Raw genomic sequence first — 18,558 nt, 5'->3', positions numbered from 1 at the left:
TGAATTAAAAAGAAGCCCTTCAAATTGTTTCACTAAGATGACATGTTCATTTTATTCATGAATGATTTAGGGACTGGTATCCGAATATCTTAAATAAGTGAAGATGCCTAAACATGTACAACTGAAGGGTGTCAAATTCTATAAATAGTGTCTGGATAGTGATTTTCTTGCTGCAGTGTTCCTGTTCAAAGTTTCCACAAGCTTTTTTTTCTTTCTTTCTCCCCCCCCCCCCCTTTATCTTTTGCAAGTGTACAGATTAATTCTATAACATAACCACTGAGTTCAGGTCTACTATGCAGATATTTTACTGAGGACATGTTTTATAACTGACATATCTGGAATCAGTCTTGCTGTTGATGTATAGGTCTACTTTAGAGACATATGCAGCAATCCAGTGACACAGATTTTGCATGTTGGGAAGATATTGAAAAAGGGATTCAGTCTGTGGAAAGGTAACCATAGTTATAATTTGATAAGAAAAACAACCCAGCCACACATTTTTAAAATGCAGAATGCTCTTCAACGTCTGTGCTAACAGAGACAAGCTGATTCACTTTGCTTACTTTTGCCTGCTAGAGAGAAAGAAAATAGGCAAGCCATGACAGTAGTATCCATACCTAAACACCTGGTCTCAATTCCACTCCAGAGTCCAGAAGACAGACATTCCCTCACTGCAGAGCCAACTAGCATGTATCCTGAGTCGCAAGTAAATATAGCTGTAGATCCGTATGTGATTTGCGTTCCAATCTTATTCCCATTTGGAGGTGTAGGAAGTTCTCCACAAGAAATAACTTTATGGCAAAACCAAACCAAAACAGAAATGTACAGCTGAGTATCACAAACACACATACAATAATACTTATCAACCAGTAACACTTATGAACTAGTCAATGAGATAAATAAATTTCACAGCTTGAAGTCTTTTGCTGCGCAGAAAAAATAGATGAAAAACTCCGCATACAAAGACTCTTACTTCCCCAGAAATAATACTTAAGAAAGAGGCAGGGGAGGACCAATAAAATTGTCTCTGTGAAGTTAAAAAACCCCACCATTCAGAACATTATTAATTCCTACTTAATTACCTTAGGTTTATCAATGATTTTTTTTTTAATATTGGAATGTCACAATTGTTGCCATTTTAAAAATTATGTTTATGTTTCTTTGGGAAGGTGTCATTTTTATCTTTTAGTTCATAATGAAATGCTTGCCCTAGCATTCATGCAGTATGTTGTTATAATGAGTGAACGATTCACATGGAATTCCTTGCTATTTATCTAAAATTCAAACCATCTTTTCATTCAAAATCATTATTTTAATTTAATAATTTTCTTTTAAGAATTAGCAAAAAGAACTTTATTATTAGGAAGCAAGATGGTGGATTATCAAAGGGTGAAAGCAGCTAGAGCACTTTATGCTAAAAAAAAGTAAGTGCTAATATTGCAAACAAAAGTTCCCAAAACATAGTGGAAAATGTTTGTCTTTTAAAGAAAAAAGGGTTACAAATACACATATACTATGTAAAATATCTATATACACAGAGAAAGAGATAGATACAGACACATACACAATATTTTTAGCACTAGCAGAGGTGAAATATTGTAATTAACTTTTAAAAACCCTCTAAATTAAAAATTAAATTTCCAGTAGGTTATAAAGAACTCAAGGTTAATTTCCAATATAATTAATCTGTCTTCCGAATTGCATTTTTCAGCCCCTTTTTTTATTAGTTTCATATATATTCTCTATAAATTCTAAAAATATTCTAACCCACAGTGATCTGTCTTATCTACACATTTTTTTTCCTGCTTTTTAGGTATGTATGGATTTATACACATATATGCAGATACACAGTTTAGATACATGCATCAAAACCACAGTCATATCCCATTCCATCAAAATGTATGTCATGTGGTGTTTCACAAAGAGAAAGAAATCTCGGGCTACAAAGTACACCCAAACCCCCACAATTTTGAAAAACAGATGCCTAAATTTAAATACATAATGAAACCTGCTTTTCACAGGGGTTACGAAGGGGATCATAACTGTAGCCACACATTTAGCTTGTTTGAAGTATCTGAATATTCATTACTTATTTTTTTGAAAAGTAGCTACTGCAGGTTATCAAGATACCAGCTAATGGTAGGAATGATGTGCACTTGCACACTATACGATAACCAGCTGGAAGGAGAGATTATTTTATTTATCAAGTGTGCAGACAGGATACAAAGTTTTTGCATTTTTCTAGACTATACAGCATTCCTGGCCTAGAAAAATATATAGGAAAATGTTCTCTGTTACTTATTTGTACCTTTATAGATTAAGGGACCTTTAAAATCCAGAAGTGTGCTTACAGATATTTCCTTGTCACTAAACCTAATGTAAATAATAGCCTCTAGGATTCCCAGGAATTCCAGCAGGAAACGTTTTTTCCAATTAACTGATTCCAATATTTAATTAGTTAATTTCTAGTTCAGCCAAATAAAATATTTTATCTGAAGTCTGTACAGCAGACGCAGATACAACATGTACTCACTTTGGCAGTAAGGCCGCTCATTCCTCCAACTCCAGGTGCCATTAGCAAGACACTCGATAGATGCTGGTCCCAAACCGTAATACCCTGGATCACAGCTGAAAACTACTTTTGTTTTATACTCATAATGTGAACCATTCACTATTCTCCATCTTCCATGTTCCAGTGTAAAAGAATTGATGCTTGGACATGTAACAACTTCGAAAATAACAAAAACACATAGTCATTTGTGGCTTAGCACAGGCAAATTAGAAAAAGAAAAGGGAAAAAGGGAAAATCCTTGAAAAATATTCTAGGGTATGTTTTCTTTCCTTTCTAAAATTCATTGGGTGAGATAACCCAAATCTTAATGTGGATCAGACACTCTGACACTTCTGTATCAGTCTTATGATCACCTGGGTTTTTCATACCCCATTTATAACTGATGGTATCCACTTCGGGACTGAATGTGCATTTTCTCTTCAGTGATGTTCCACCAAGTTTAGATGGTGTAGGATTATATTGATTTACTGAATATAAATAATATGCAGCAGTTTCAAACAAGTATCCCAGAGTACCAGAGACTTTGTGATTCTGGATAATAAATAGGGTTTAACAGTATATGAGCTGTGCAGCTCTCACAGAAGAGACGGCTTTTGCATAAACCTCTGCAACTATTAACTTTGATTTAGCTGTAAATTAATTATCAGTTTGAATGTATTCTATAATCTCTAGTGTATTTCTTCTGCTCTCACAAAATGTTTCAATATATATCTCAGAGGCATATATTTCTAATATGTATATCACAATAATTTAATACCAGCGATTATTCGTAGATTAAAGTAACCTGAAGCTGAAAGTTTAAGTAATGAGAACATTTGTGCCTTGGATAAATAAACAAAATGTACAGCCAGGTTCTTACTCACTGGAGAGTTTTTACAAGTTACTTACCTACACAGCGAGGTGTTTTATTGTGATTGCTCCAGGTACCATCCGGCTGGCAGACTGCAGTAGTAAATTCCTTGGCTGATAGTCTATATCCATCATTGCAAAAATAAGTAACGCGGGTGCCAACTAAGTAATCTGTAGTTAATATCCCACCATTTAATGGAGCTTTAGGAATTCCACAAGATATTGCTGAGTAAAGAGAAAGACATAGTTATTTTATATCTTCTTAACCATAAGCTTCTGCTCACCTCAAAGAGTTTATGCATTGTAACAACAACAGTCTTAAATTCATAAAAATTACTTTTTAACTCATTAATGTGTGTTTTAAGCCTACAAATAAATCCCCTTAAAATTTTAGGGAATTAAATCTCAGGAAGTTTTTGTCTTTTGATGGAGGAGGTTAAAAATAAGAACAATGGCTCATAACTCTGCAGCTATCCATTCAAAATGCAGAAGAGAAACAAAGAAACGGGAATAGAGAGTAGCTAGAAAAAATATGGTCAGCATGGCTGAATGAGTAAAGCACCTGTCTGAGACATTATGAATCTAGTTTGTACTTCAGGTTTCTTCCATCAGATGTACTGTGTGACCTCTGGCAAAACACTAAAATTAACTTTCAACATTCTATTTTCCTCCTGCAAAGCAGAAAGAAAATACCCTTTTGAAAATATTGAAAATTGGCAAATGAAAGTGTAAGCCACTTTTTTTTTTTTTTTTTTAATTATTCAGCAGAAAGAAAGTACCAAGAGAAGATCTAGCTCCAAATAATTCTCTGTCTGGTTTGGGAATAAAATAAAAACTATCTTTTCCACATTTTAACACCATACATCTAATGCAGGTCAGCTCCAAAGTAAAAAGGGCTTAATGCTCTTAAGTACTTTACTTTGAAGTGGAATCTTGAACCCTAAGAAACCACCTATCCTGCCTACACAGAGATATGAAAAGTTAAGCCTCTCAGACTATGCTTAAATACTTGATAAAAAAGAGTAATCTGTTTTTGCCCCTATTGTGAGCTGATCTGATGTAAAACAGGTCTGCTTCATAAGCAATATAACAGCAGTGTGGCACTATACCAAAGCTAATAATCACAACTGAGACACAGGTAAAGCACTAATGCTATCATAACTTGCAGAACAGAGGTGATAAGATCAATGTTAAAACATGCTTGAATTGCCATAAAAAGAAACTGCATATGACATGTAAATTTTAGAAAAAGGGACACACTGTACTGAGAAGATCACAGAAAACTATTAGTAATTTGCTCATCACCTCATCTGGGCATCCATAAAAACATATACCTCATGGGTATCACAATATCTACTGGCAACTACAGACAAACACACATTTAGAAGAAAATAAGAAAACAGTGATTAGAAGACAGTGAAGGCCCCAAGAAAGTAATTTAATTCCTTCTTCCAGAGGGTATGAGGACATGATCCCAGAGGGCTAAAAAGTGACGAGGTAACTACACCAGAAGGTCACTCTTCCACTTCTTACTGAACATCTGACAAAGCTGTGCAATTTCACCTGATATAACCAAAGAAAGAAACTGAGCCTCTGTCGTGGTTTAACCCCAGCCAGCAACTAAGAACCACACAGCCGCTCACTCACTCCCCCCCCATCCAGTGGGATGGGGGAGAAAATCGGGAAAAGAAGTCGAACTCGTGGGTTGAGATAAGAATGGTTTAATAGAACAGAAAAGAAGAAACTAATAATGATAACACTAATAAAATGACAACAGTAATAATAAAAGGATTGGAATGTACAAATGATGCGCAGGGCAATTGCTCACCACCCGCCAACCAACACCCAGCCAGTCCCCGAGCGGCGATTCCCGCCCCCACTTCCCCGTTCCTATACTAGATGGGACGTCACACGGTATGGAATATTCCTTCAACCAGTTTGGGTCAGGTGCCCTGGCTGTGTCCCCTCCCAACTTCTTGTGCCTCTCCAGCTTTCTTGCTGGCTGGGCATCAGAAGCTGAAAAATCCTTGACTTAATCTAAATGCTACTTAGCAACAACTGAAAACATCAGTGTTATCAACATTCTTCACATACTGAACTCAAAACATAGCACTGCACCAGCTGCTAGGAAAACAGTTAACTTTACCCCAGCTGAAACTAGGACAGCCTCCATGACACTAAAATGAAAACATATGACCAAGTTGGGGTTTATTATATCTCAAATTCCTCCATAGCTTGGATTGCAGCAGCAAACATTAGGCAGACCTATCCATGCAAAGAGGAGGGTAACCAGAAGCTGGTATGACCAAGGTATAATCAAATAACACTGTTTACTGCATAACTGGCCAAGCTAACCTCTTCCCTCGAAAGCACATGTTAATGATAAAAAGTTTTAGGCATAATAGAGCTGCCAGAACTAAGTCCACTGCCAGTTACATCAAGGCCAGCATTCAGCAGGGTATAAAAACTAATATCCACCTGCAAATGACTTGTAACATGTGAACAGCTGTTGCTTATCATCCTGAGCACCAACAAATGCTACAGCACTATTTGTTCTCAGACTGCAAATTCTGTCTCTTTTAGCAATCAGCAAAACATATATACGATACTTTGTAGATACAGACTGAGATCTTTTCTATCTACCATTGAGATTAACTACTCCTTCAGTATTCAAAAATCTCCATTAATGACTTGATAAATTTTGGGTCATACTATCCATGTTAACAGAATCAATCTTGTGGCACAAGGAAAATATATCCTTCCCTTAACCTTAAATTTTTAAGAAACAAAAAGCACACCAAATGCTTGATAACAGCCTTTTACATAAACAACAGAGCTCCCAAGGAACCAGTTAATGACATTTTTAGTTTACAGCCGTTATGAGCTGAATTTTACATATGTGGAAACTTGCACAGTATTTTTTTTTTTTTTAGTTGAGGGAAAAAATGTGAAAAGATCAAGACAAAGTATTTTTAACATCTGAAAACTTGACAGGAAAAAAATGACAAATATGGAACATCTAAAGTGCCCCCAAACCGGGTCTATCACAGAAATGTTTGGTCATTTTATGTCAGCTTTGGCAGTATTGCAGTATTGCAAATCAACAACACAATTGTAATCACAACTGAAAAAATAAAATCTATTCTTTGTTCACACAGTTCCAATTCCAAAGATATACACATATGGCCCTTGGAAGTCCTTGATTTTATTAGTTCTCAAATACCACCAGCACATTCTAAAGACTTATCTGAAATTTCAGAAATTATTATAGTATCAGGATGAAGTTCTTAAATACCCTTCATTAAATGTTAAGGCACTATTAAAAGTATCTGTGATGATAATTACCCAAACAGAAGTCAGACTATTCACCCTATAAAGGACCTCTGATCCTTGGATTTGCTCTGCCTCACTTAAGAACACTTGGCAGATGTAGCTACCTTTCACATTTCTGGGATGTGAGAAAAAAAATCTGAGTACCAATGCAGACATCAATCTAGAGCTGAGAACATTTACAAGGAGAATTTCAAACATAGGCGAGACTACTGAAACTATTCAGTAACATACTCCTCTGATCTTAACTGCTTGGAAATTTAACTTGCAAAGAATTAAGAAATTTTATGAAAACTGAATTTCCTGTAGATTGCCTTACAAATCACTTTAAAGGATGCCAACTATTTATTTGGCATTTAATAAGTTACTGAGTTTTCACATCTGTCCCAATACAGCCATGCATTTGGAAATAAACAGCAGTCTATTTTGAATAAATACAAGACTTATTTATGTTATACATAGCTATATGAATTGTTCTAATGTATACGAATATGACTATCTCAAACTTATAGCCATGTCTAAAAAAATGTAAAGGTAGAAGGCATTATGCTTTACACATCAGTCATTTGTTCCAGACCACTACAATTGTATTTTAGCTTAAATTTTGAGAAAATCATAACTCATCAGGTATCATACCTAACCAGGTATTCTTGGTATTCTCGTTCTTTTTATTTTTTTTTACTGCTTTAGTATAATTTGCATAACAATCACCAGTTATGGAACACTTATGTCTGTTGTTACAGGCAATTTAGATTACTGACCTAGAGGGAATTCTTCTAGATATAGCGTTATGTTTTAAACTTTACTTACTTAACATCTCTACCTAAAATTGATTTCTGATGAGGCCTGTGTGAGACAATGTTTATTTGCAAGAGAAATATTTCATAATTAGAACCAAGAATCATGTAATCCTGCGATAAAAAAAATAAAATGTAAAAAATAACAGGGAGATAAATGTTTTAAAATACTTTGAATCTTCTGAGATCTACGATCAGTTGTAAATATTCAACTGTTTATATGAATTCATGTTAATTCTTGTGTTCAGTTAGATTATTGTAAACCTATTCATTCTTTCAAAAGTTTACCATAATCAGACCTCATAATTTAGTTAATCATGGTATTCTTTCATTGACTTGTGATCAGAGACTTAATATCATTAAAACTGAGATGGATACATGGATGACAACACTTTCACATTATGATTTATTTAATGCATGTCTATATAAACAGAATATTGAATATCTAAAAGTTAGAACAGTAAAGTTTGCAATTAATTTGCATTATTGTTACCATTATACTACTACAATATTAGATTTTGAAGCAGTTTCCTTTTACTTCTTTCATGACAGAAGAAGGGTGCTTTTGCATTAACTTTGAAACAGGTTTCAGGTAATTGCTGAAGTCTGGCTTGAGGCATTTCTTTTTGATTCCTTACTACTGCATTGAGTCTCTTATACTAAGATATGTTTAGTTCTATAAATAATGTTAAAAAGGTTTCATCTAAGGTTAAAGCGTGTATCTGGATTTTTCAGGTTCTGCCAGTCCTGTAGTGCAAGTGATTTGAAGAATGGCTGGTATTATCTAAGAGGTTCAGAGGTCAAGATTGCTATTCATATAGGTATAAGAATGAGAACATTAAAAATTGCTCTAACATTACTCATGAACTTGGAAAAAAAAAGCTGTAGTGGAAAAGGCTACCGGCATTCATTAATTACAGGAAAGGATTCAGAAGTGATAATAATGGTACAGATACAAAATGAAAAATGTAAAGAGAAAGCATTATTTTAAATACAGTCATGAAATATTCTGCAGGCAGTAAAAACTGTTTGCCAAGAAATGCACTTAGTATTGCTAAAAAAACCCAAACCACCACAAACCACTAGCTGTGCTGATTGTAGATGTATCATTAAAGAATTCATAAATTTTGAGGCCTTAGATTTCTCATTTCCTATAGGATAATGCCAGTAACTACTACTGTGATTTGACTGGTAATCTTCATTTAGGAGACAGAAATCAAATACATTAAAATGAGATACATTGGTTTTAAAGAAATTGCAAATATCTTTTCTTTTTTTTTTAACTTGCACTGCTATGTAAAAAAAAAAAAGCCTAATACTTTATTTTTGCTGTGTTAAATGGTCATCTGTGCCAATCCTACATTCAGATGTGTGAAAGAACTGATTAAAATGTCTTTTCTAGTTATGCTATAAATGATAGAGAATGTGAAGTAGAAGGTAAGACTGTGATATTGTCATCTGATATCACCTGGCAAAATAGTTGGTAAATTCTGACTGACAATTATAATAGTTGTTAAAACAATGCTCATCCTCTATATCATGAAGTTCTAAAAACCACTAGCCCATATTTAAAAGAGCTGGAACTACTTTAAGATGAAGCTGTACTGCTCAGTAGTAGGGGGAATGGCAAAGCCCTTGTGTCTTGTAAATACCCCCTGTGACAGAACATGAGGGATATTTACTGATGGTGTTCTCAACCTTTTGATACAAGAGAACATATCATAAATCTTCTGTATTATCCAGGTATGGGGGATAATTTTCACCTCAGCAAAACAATGAGAGGCTTAGATGTACGACTGATGTACGCAAGCTGCTTAATCCTGAGGGGTTTTGCAGTAATAATGTGTCTTTAGGCTGAATCTGAAGAGTTTGCTGTTGTGAGCTGCAGCTACGTATCATGGCCACAAACCACTTCCCGTGCACAAGGACTTGCTGGAAAAATTGAATAAAGTTAATATCATGTATCGAAGGTAGCCCTCATTAAATGCATAATTATAATTAACTAGTATTCAATACATACATACATTAAATAATTTTCAATACTCTAACAGTTGGTACCAACAGTCTTTGTACTTGATCAGACACCATGAAGTTACTAAGCACTTAACTCCACTTGTTCCTAAAGGATTATCTGAGTATTGCAACTATTTTCATTACTGAACTCTACTCAGTATGTTGAGAATAATCATCTTCTATTTGAATTTGGTAAGTTGTTTGTTTTTTTTTTTCATTCCACATTTTTTGATATAGCTAATTAACAGTCTGATCAAGTTCTACAAACAACTGTCATGAAGGCGGTCCTTAGATAACTGATGAGGAGAAAAAGCTAAAGAATGATACGTAGCAAATGCATTGCTTATACTTTTTTTCTTTTCTTGAGGAGTTTCAGTTTTTAAAAACATAGGCACAGTTTTTATATATTAATAGAAATTTATCAAAAAGTTTTGAAACTGAGATTGTTTCACCTTTGACAAAGGTTAGGTAGTTTTGCTTTAGAAACATACAGTTCAAAGACCTTTTTGTCAAAAAAAACTCATGGAAAATTAACATGTAACATTCCTATAGCACTTATCTCCACTGGTCAACAGGAACAAAATGTACACACTTTGAATAAACACATCTGCAAATTTTCATGAAAAAAAATCCTTCTAATAGTTAACTGAAGAGTGACATAGGTAAGTTACCAGAACAATAGCATTCTTTTCAGGAAAGGAAGAATTAGGATACAATCATGATGGGTATTAAATAACAATTTCCTTTTCCTTGTTAAGTAGAATATGTTTTGGTTTTATATGGCAGAAGAAACTAAATATACAGTTAACCCGATGAATTCCAATTTAAACCATGAAAGACCAGAATGGCATTACAGGCAACACTTTTTTGGTCCAGCTTCCTGTTCTTGGAAATGTAGCAAGTTTCAGGTCTTTCTGTTTTTTATATAGTTCTTGGATCACGATAAATGAACTTTACTGAATATTTAGTTTTAAATGAATTTTTTGAATAATTTTGTATTCGTGGTTTTTTTTCCCTCACAGTGATGTAGATTATTTTTAGTACCTGCCAGTCTTAGCAAATTCTGCTGAAATACCATTTCTTAAAAATACATTTGTTTTTGTAAGTTTTACTAGGTAGAAAAATTTTGGTACAGAGGCAAGACCTGCTATTCATTTTAAGTCAAAAAACTGATGGCTTACATTAGAAAAGGCAAAAGAAAGTTTCCTAGGGCGTATTATTTTATAATGAAAGAATTTACCTTGACAAGCTGGGACTGGAACATCCCATGAGTAATAACCATATGGAGACTTCCTGCATACAGCAGTACTTTTCCCAATGAGCCGAAAACCTCGATCGCAAGCCCAGCGAACCATACTGTTGAGCTGTCCACCTGTCTGACTGACAATGAAACCATGTGGAGGGGACTCTGGAGTACTACAGTAGAGAGCTTTAAACATAAATATTGAATAAATGAAACATGCATTTAGAATCCGGATGACAATTCTCGACAAATTCTTATTGAATTCAGTGGACGTCTGATAACAAGCTGAGAAAATGTCACTAGAAGTTGTTGTATTTTGTATCCTGATCATGCATGCACCAAGCAATTTCACTAAATATAAAGAGTAGGGCTTTATAAGCGTCAGGTTTTAGTAGCCTGAAAGGAAATACAGCAATATCTCACTTCTAGAACTGTTTTTTTTCTTCACCATCTTCTTTTTTAAACCAAGTAAGTGACAGAATTTTAATTCATGATGAAATTTATTGCAATTGTATAAATTTCAGGAGTATACAATTTTTTTCTAAAAAGGAATCATCAAGGGCATACTGCACAGAATTCTTTTCAAATAATCTTTTCCTTCTGGTCTTAAATAAGTTATTTCTTTCAGGTTCTAATACGGTTTCTTTCAGGTGATACAATGAACTGAAGTGAACTAACAAATCTAAAATAGATTTTAATCGTATTTATGAGTGTCACCATAAATCGCTGGCAAAAACACTGAATCTGCTTTTTTGTGTGTGTGTGATTTATTTAGAACACAAAAAGTCCTACAGAAGTCTTATTTAGATACTATGAAAAAACATATTCAGAAATCTTTATGAGAGCAAAATGATCTTTAAGAGATATAGTTGTTATAATCTGAAAGGATTTACGTACTTTAAGTCTCTCTGACATTAAAGATTGCTTACTTATTAAACTGTCATTATGCTTATATTTCTTCTAACTCCATTGTTCATTAAGTCCATGAGTAGAAAGTCACTTGGTTTTGGTTACCTCACCAGAGTGGACCAGAAGGGACTTACAACCTGGTAGCGAGTTCAAGATAAATGCTGTTTGTTTAAGAATTTAACTTGGTCTTTCATCGTTTTGGTCCATGAATGAGCCATGACTGGTTAGTCAAGATGACCATTTTCCCATTTTGTAGGAAAGAAAATTAAGTTGGAAGTTTGTTCAAGTGCTTCCTTCATGCTTTGAAGAAATGTGGGTAATAATTGGTATCTATTTTCTCAGGCAATTAGAAAAATGTTGATTCACTTGCTCTTTAGGCCTTTCCACGTCCCATGACTTACTTCAGGTCAATGGTTTTCTCAGGCAAAGGCTTCCTCTGATCAGGGTAGTCATGTGGCTGTTTACTCTTTATTAAAGCAAGCAGCAGAATGAGAAGCACTGCCATATCTTTCAGAGCACATACTATGAAAATATTTTCTTCCTTACACTAAATTGCTCCTGCCTTATACTCTTGGAAGAACCAGACATAGAGACACCTCTACTTCTTTAGTGTGTAAGAAAATATACTGGTATTTTCTGAGTCATACAGATAACCAGTAAATATTTCTTGTCTACCTCTCAATAGTTCTCTCACTGCCACTAGGGAAAGAGTTTTAAGAACTTTCTCTTCTTTCTCTTTTAACACATCCAACAGGTACTAAAGGCAATGAAAATAGGTACCATATAATATTTTGTGTCTAGCCAACAGTGAATTTTATCTAGCTATACAACAAACATTTTACCTCTGAGAAAACTTTCCTCTCCTAAAGGGAAGGATGACACTGATACTGTTTTACAGACTGTTGTGAGCCTAATTATTCTTCTGCAATAATGCAGTAGCCAAAAATTCAGTTAGGAAAAAAACCCCAACACAGCAGAAAGAAGAATTTTATATTTATTCCCTATTGCTTTCTCCACTTGGTAAAGTGAAATTGTTTTATGCCAAAGATACTATCCCCAGTACTTTTCATTCTGTGTATTTCATGTCTTTGGTCACGATAAAAAAATCAAATATAGATTTTGTGTAATTGCTGTAAATTGCAACAGATCTACTTTAGCTTGATTAATGAATATTATTATCCTGTAAAATGGATATAATATAGTAATTCTATAAAAGCAATTATATAAAAATCAATCTTTGTTAAGTATCATCTTCAGGCACTACTCATAAATATGTTCATCTGAATTAATAACATACACACACATTGTTGGCTTTTTTGACATACTAACTGATCTCTTCTAATACGGTGTGCTGCTTCCATTGAACCTTAAATTAAAGAGTTCAATCCTTCAAGGTCTCGCATTTTTCCACCTTATAGCTGCTCACTCCTGCCTTGTTGCCTCCTCTTCCTCTGTCCCACCAAAAGTGTTAATGATGAATTGCATAAATATCCAGTATGAAGAACAGAGGCACATGAGCGCAAATAAATTATGGGAGGGAGAAGGGGGATGCTGCCTCTTTCATCTTTGGGACTGGTTTATGCCATTTCAAAGTCCTGGGAAACATTTGCTTAAATCTCTACAGAGCACCTGTGTTTCATACATTCTACTTAGGGTGTGCGGGGTTTTTTTTCCTCATAAGATCAGTATCATCATGTTCATATATAAAACACATTGGATTTCCTTTCAGTCTTGGCAATTAATGTTACCAAAAATACCCTTTTCACATAAATAAATATGTTCCATATTGAAATTTTATGCACATTAAGGAAAGGCTGATTTACATACCTATATATCTTATCCTGAAACCTTTTTTATTGGTGCCATGATCTGCTGACCACCGGAGAAATACTTCATGGCCATTGCTGGTTATATTTAGAGAAGACGAATAGTCCCCACTGAGAGAAATGAGCAGTGGGCTATGACTATTTGGTCCTTGATACAAGGAAGGAAAAAAAAAAAAAAAAAGGGAGTTACAAAGTTTAAAATAACATACAATAAATTATATGCATAAAATTAATATACATAGAAAACATCCTCCAAGCAAACGGTAAACTAATCTGAATTAAAAATGGCAGTTGACATTACATGTTATGTACTAGATAGTACGTATTTGTTCAGAAACAAAATTATTTCTAAACATAATTAATGCAGTACAATTTTGAAACACAGTAATCCAACAGTTCTTTTTAGCACAAAAAGTCCAAATAGGTTATTTAAGATTTTTTATACTGACAAATTATGGTACATAAACAATGTTGATTACACAGGTGCAATGTAAAAATACATATATAAAAAGTATCATCTAAATTTGTGCATCCTATAGTTACCATCAAACACCTCAAGTATATCAAATTCCTTTTCTGTCTGGAAGAATTCGAAGAACATGCTGATATTGTAACCCTTTTCCACAGTAATGGTCCATGCACACATCTGGAGATTTGGGTAGCTATCAGGATATCCAGGGCTCAGTATTACTCCTGTTGAATCCAGACGCATTTCATTGGCTGGACAGAGCACTGTGAAACAGAAAGAGTGATAAAAAAATCTAAAGCCCACTATTTCTGATTCATGTGATTGGCAAGATTTTCTTGAGTTTAAAAGATCTGCATTACTCATTTTATTTCCATAAATACAGAAAGACTGACAACATTTTAGAAATAAAGTCAGTTAGTAGAAAAAAAAAGCTAAAGTAATGTTTATCTTGAAAATAATCCCTGCAACCCTTGGAAGTTATCAATTTGTGACATTTTTCTTCTTTCATGCTCTAGAAGATAAGATATTCTTGTAGGCTGTGCTTAAGGACTAAACTGTTGCATTGTTCAGAAAGTGAACCATAGACATTTTTTTCCCCCTCATGTTACTGTTACTGTCAGCAATAATTCCAGGTAAATTTTTGCACTGAAAGCAAAACTTGAAGACACTGTGATTTTTGGTTGTCAGGTTCTAAATAAAGAGTAATCAATCCTTCCCAAAATCTGTATAAAGCAGCACCTAAATTTTGAGATCCTCAATCAAGCTCCAAGGACATTGATGTACCTACACACAATGTAATAGGCACTATTCAGACATCAGGCCTTTCGTGTAGAAAATATAAGACACACTTCAGGCTGACATTTTCTTGCCCAGTAGGACTAATTAGACAAGAATATGATTTGTGCTAATCCAACTACCTAGTTTTTAGATTCATAGAAACCTCAGAAAATGCTAGGTTTTTGCCTTTACATGCATTAAAAAACACTTGGAATTCTATTTTTCCTTCACCTCACCTAATACAGTCCCATTTCTTTCCTACCTCTTACCAAAAGAAGCAGCAAAAAAGAGTTCTTAAAATCAAAGCCTATGACTATCAGTCAAGATGTTGGTATTATAATCCTGAATGGGCTGGAGAATTTCAGAATGACTTAGGGTAATTCATCTATTTGATCCTCCTTTTAAAAACAAGTACAACTGTTCACCCTATGACAAACACTTTTGGAGGAAATAAAGATCAAATTAAGAGGAAAAAAAATAGGCAATTTCTGCCTCACTTAAAAGTAAAAATCCAAATATCACCCTGAGATATATAGATGTATTTATTTTAACTCCACATTCTTCATCATCCTTCAGTTCTTTGGTAAGCGTAACAGATGTGTAACTCTCATATGTTATGTGCATACTGAATCTATATCTACTAACCACCTCCTTTTTATTAAATCTGTGTATGAGAGAATTTTCGTTATACATTCACATTTCTAGTGAACTCTCAAGCGCAGACAATCGGATACTTTCCTCCTTCTAACACAGGGACAGACTATTTCCCTGATGAGTAAATGTTAGTCAGCTGAAGAAGAAATTATAAAAATCTGAAGTTCTTAATTACTGACAGCCTTTTTCCCAAATTTAGTGGTAGGAAATAAGAAAAGGAACATGCTTTACCCTTTTCTCTAAAACATTGCTGGGAGAGGCTAGACCCCACAACATGAGAGTGTTTCCTGCAGGGATAAAGACACCTGCTCTATCCCTGCTGACTTCTTCAGCATGTACTGCCTGACAGACCCTCACCTTACTCTAAAGAATTATTTTTTTCTTTTATTCCACATCATATTCTGAAGTTATTAATATTCCACTTACAGGTGTGCTGGAAAATACATAGCAGCTCTGGCTATTCTTAATTGTCATAGTTTCAGGACGGATAGAGGATGCTAGTAGGATAAATGCTACTTTGCTATCACCACTATTTAAAGCAGTTGCTGAAACTGAGCAAAATGGTGTTTAAAAATATGATGAAGAGGATTGATTTTGAATTTATCTGGATTCACTAGGTGTACACAGAATAACTGTCTCATTAAATAAAAATATTTGATATTGCCATGTTATTGGAATGTTTTTCAGGAACTGGTTTTGCTTCATGATATATGAACAAGTGCCTAGAGTTTATTCAGAACTGAACACTGCTAAACAGGAACCTTAAAATCTGGGTTTTGTATTCACAACTAACACTTACATGAAAGTGAGTTTGTACTGAGCCATTACAAGTTACACAAGAAAATAATAGGATCTTGGATTTCTCAAGAACACAGAAAATATTATTGGCTTATTAAATACAAAAATCAGATTTTTATGGGGAAAAAGTCATCAGACTATGAAGAGAGAAAGAGAACACAGAAAAGCAGAGAAAGAGAGATAAAAAGAATAATCATCTTCATAAACAAAACTCATAAGAATCATAGAAACATAGAACAGTTTGGGGTGGAAGGGACCTTTGAAGATCATCTAGTCCAACCCCCTGCCATGGGCAGGGACATCTTTCAGTAATTAGGTTTGTCAAAGCCCCATCCAACCAGACATTAAAAAAGAGAAAGGAATCTGTCCATATATTTTAAAATATTCATCTCTCACTTTCAAAATTAGCATCTAATTGCTAAATTTAAATAGCTGTTTCTCATGTCCTGTGTTTGTCTCAGTTAATCAAGAAGAGATTGAATATAACACCTCCACTCCACATGAGAAAACTCCTACGGCTAGAATCTGGCTATCAAACTACAGTGCTGGGCCAGTTGTGATACAGACTTTATCTCAAGCAAATGAAAGAACTGATCCTCTCAAGCTTTATACGTACATACATATATATAAACACACACACAGAGGTGTAGCAGAAGGCAGGAAAAGCATCATAGTCATCTGGCTGCACTAGTTTATTTACAGCTAGTTTTGCTGTCTCCTTATGATTCTGCTTTGCAAACTGTACTCAATTTCAGGATCTCCAGGTAAACATCCCTCAGGAATTTTACAGAGAGCTTAAAGGCTTATTTCTGTACAAAGGATTCCCTTGGGAGTCGGGTAGCTAAGGTTTTTTTATGAATCTGAGCTAATGTAGCTGAGATATAGCTGAGTCATCATTGAAGAATTTCTCAGGGTCTTCTAATTACGATGCAAAATACAGTCTGAATCTTCTTACTCTGAAGCTTTCATTTGATCCTGAAAGTAGAAGCTAATTTCAAGGAAAATTAAGGGCAAAGTTACATGTTGCATATGGCAAATACTCTATTTTTAAACAGAAGAAGATGATAGGCATTGGCATAAGGTTGTGGAAGTTAGTGATTATTTTCTGATCTAAAGAAGGAAATCTTCAAGAATTTTAAGAAATGCTCATCCAACTGATACACATCAGATAAAAAATAGAAAAAAAGGCAACACAGTTTTAAATAGTACTAAATGTGGTGTAAACTAACCTGTAACAATTAAAATCTCAAAATAAAATTTTAAATAGATTTGTTTCAATATTTTCTCCTAGGAATACCTTGTTATTGACCACTACATCTTTACTGCAAAACAATAGATTCAAACCCCTAATATTGTTATTTAGATTCTGTTCAGCAGCACCCTTTAGATTCAATAAATAAATGAATGTTGAATGTGGGTATTAATTTATTTCAAGTTAAAAATTGAAGCAAAATTCAACCAAAATACACTTAACACTGGCTAAAGTGTCTAATGTATGCACAAGGTTAAGGCAACAGAAGTTAACACTATGAAGTCTAACAATAAACATATGCTTTGCCTGGTGAAAAGAATTAGTATACCAATACAAACATGAACCAACAGAAGAGCTGAGTTTATTCCTTGAGACTGACTCTTATGTGATGTGTTATATCCTACACAATTAAAGTATGGTAGCTTATACATAAACCAGTGTAGTATACTAAAATCACGAAAGCCATAAATTTTAGGCATACAATTTTGCTGCCTCTATATTCCACAGAGCTCTCTATTGATCTGGGTTTCAATATTGAAATTTAGCTTACATATTGGTATCTTCAAACTTACACAATATATTAAAAAATACAAGAGAAAATTATGTTGCTGCTTATTCTAGGTGGCCAATTTGAAAGGTCGTTTTAAACATGTTTTAACTAATTCCTTTGATTTTTATTTTTTTTTTAATTTTCTGAGTGTACTAGTTCTGAAGATTATGGTAATTGCATTCAGCTTTAAACTGAAATGGTAAGAGCACTGATTTAATATTTAGTATTTGATCCAATATTTAGCATTTATATGTGACAGAGGAAAGATTAACTATGGTAACTGAAGTCATCATTCCTGAGTTTTTGTCTTGGGTCTTGCAATGAATATAAATATGCCTTCAGCAACATGTGCTGAGAGAATGCCTCAGGATCAGCAAATATGTCTCTGTTTGTCCTATCTATTATGACATCATTTTAATATTTAAAGCAGTGCCTGGAGGTTACCGTGGTTTTCCACCCGTTACATGCTATGACCCTGCTAAGTTGGATTTTAATTTAAATTGGGGTGCTGGAAGCTAT

The 18,558-nt window shown here is 34.2% G+C and overlaps 1 protein-coding gene across 1 annotated transcript in view; it reads right to left on the bottom strand.

The window, feature by feature from the left end:
• Window positions 1-18,558, bottom strand: part of CSMD3 (CUB and Sushi multiple domains 3) — a 659,839-nt gene that overhangs the window by 80,535 nt on the left and 560,746 nt on the right. The window contains exons 46-51 of the mRNA XM_010577127.1: window positions 14,083-14,271; window positions 13,541-13,687; window positions 10,802-10,990; window positions 3,461-3,646; window positions 2,534-2,728; window positions 618-791 (exon numbers count right to left, since the gene is read on the bottom strand). Of these exons, the coding sequence (XP_010575429.1) occupies window positions 618-791; window positions 2,534-2,728; window positions 3,461-3,646; window positions 10,802-10,990; window positions 13,541-13,687; window positions 14,083-14,271 (1,080 nt within the window). The remainder of the gene's footprint in view (window positions 1-617; window positions 792-2,533; window positions 2,729-3,460; window positions 3,647-10,801; window positions 10,991-13,540; window positions 13,688-14,082; window positions 14,272-18,558) is intronic.

This window comes from Haliaeetus leucocephalus, unplaced genomic scaffold (assembly GCF_000737465.1).
Source record: "Haliaeetus leucocephalus isolate CR32 unplaced genomic scaffold, Haliaeetus_leucocephalus-4.0 Scaffold555, whole genome shotgun sequence".
Classification (NCBI taxonomy): domain Eukaryota; kingdom Metazoa; phylum Chordata; class Aves; order Accipitriformes; family Accipitridae; genus Haliaeetus; species Haliaeetus leucocephalus.
Note: the sequence above shows the minus strand (reverse complement) of the source record. Positions and strands in the feature narration are given on the sequence as shown.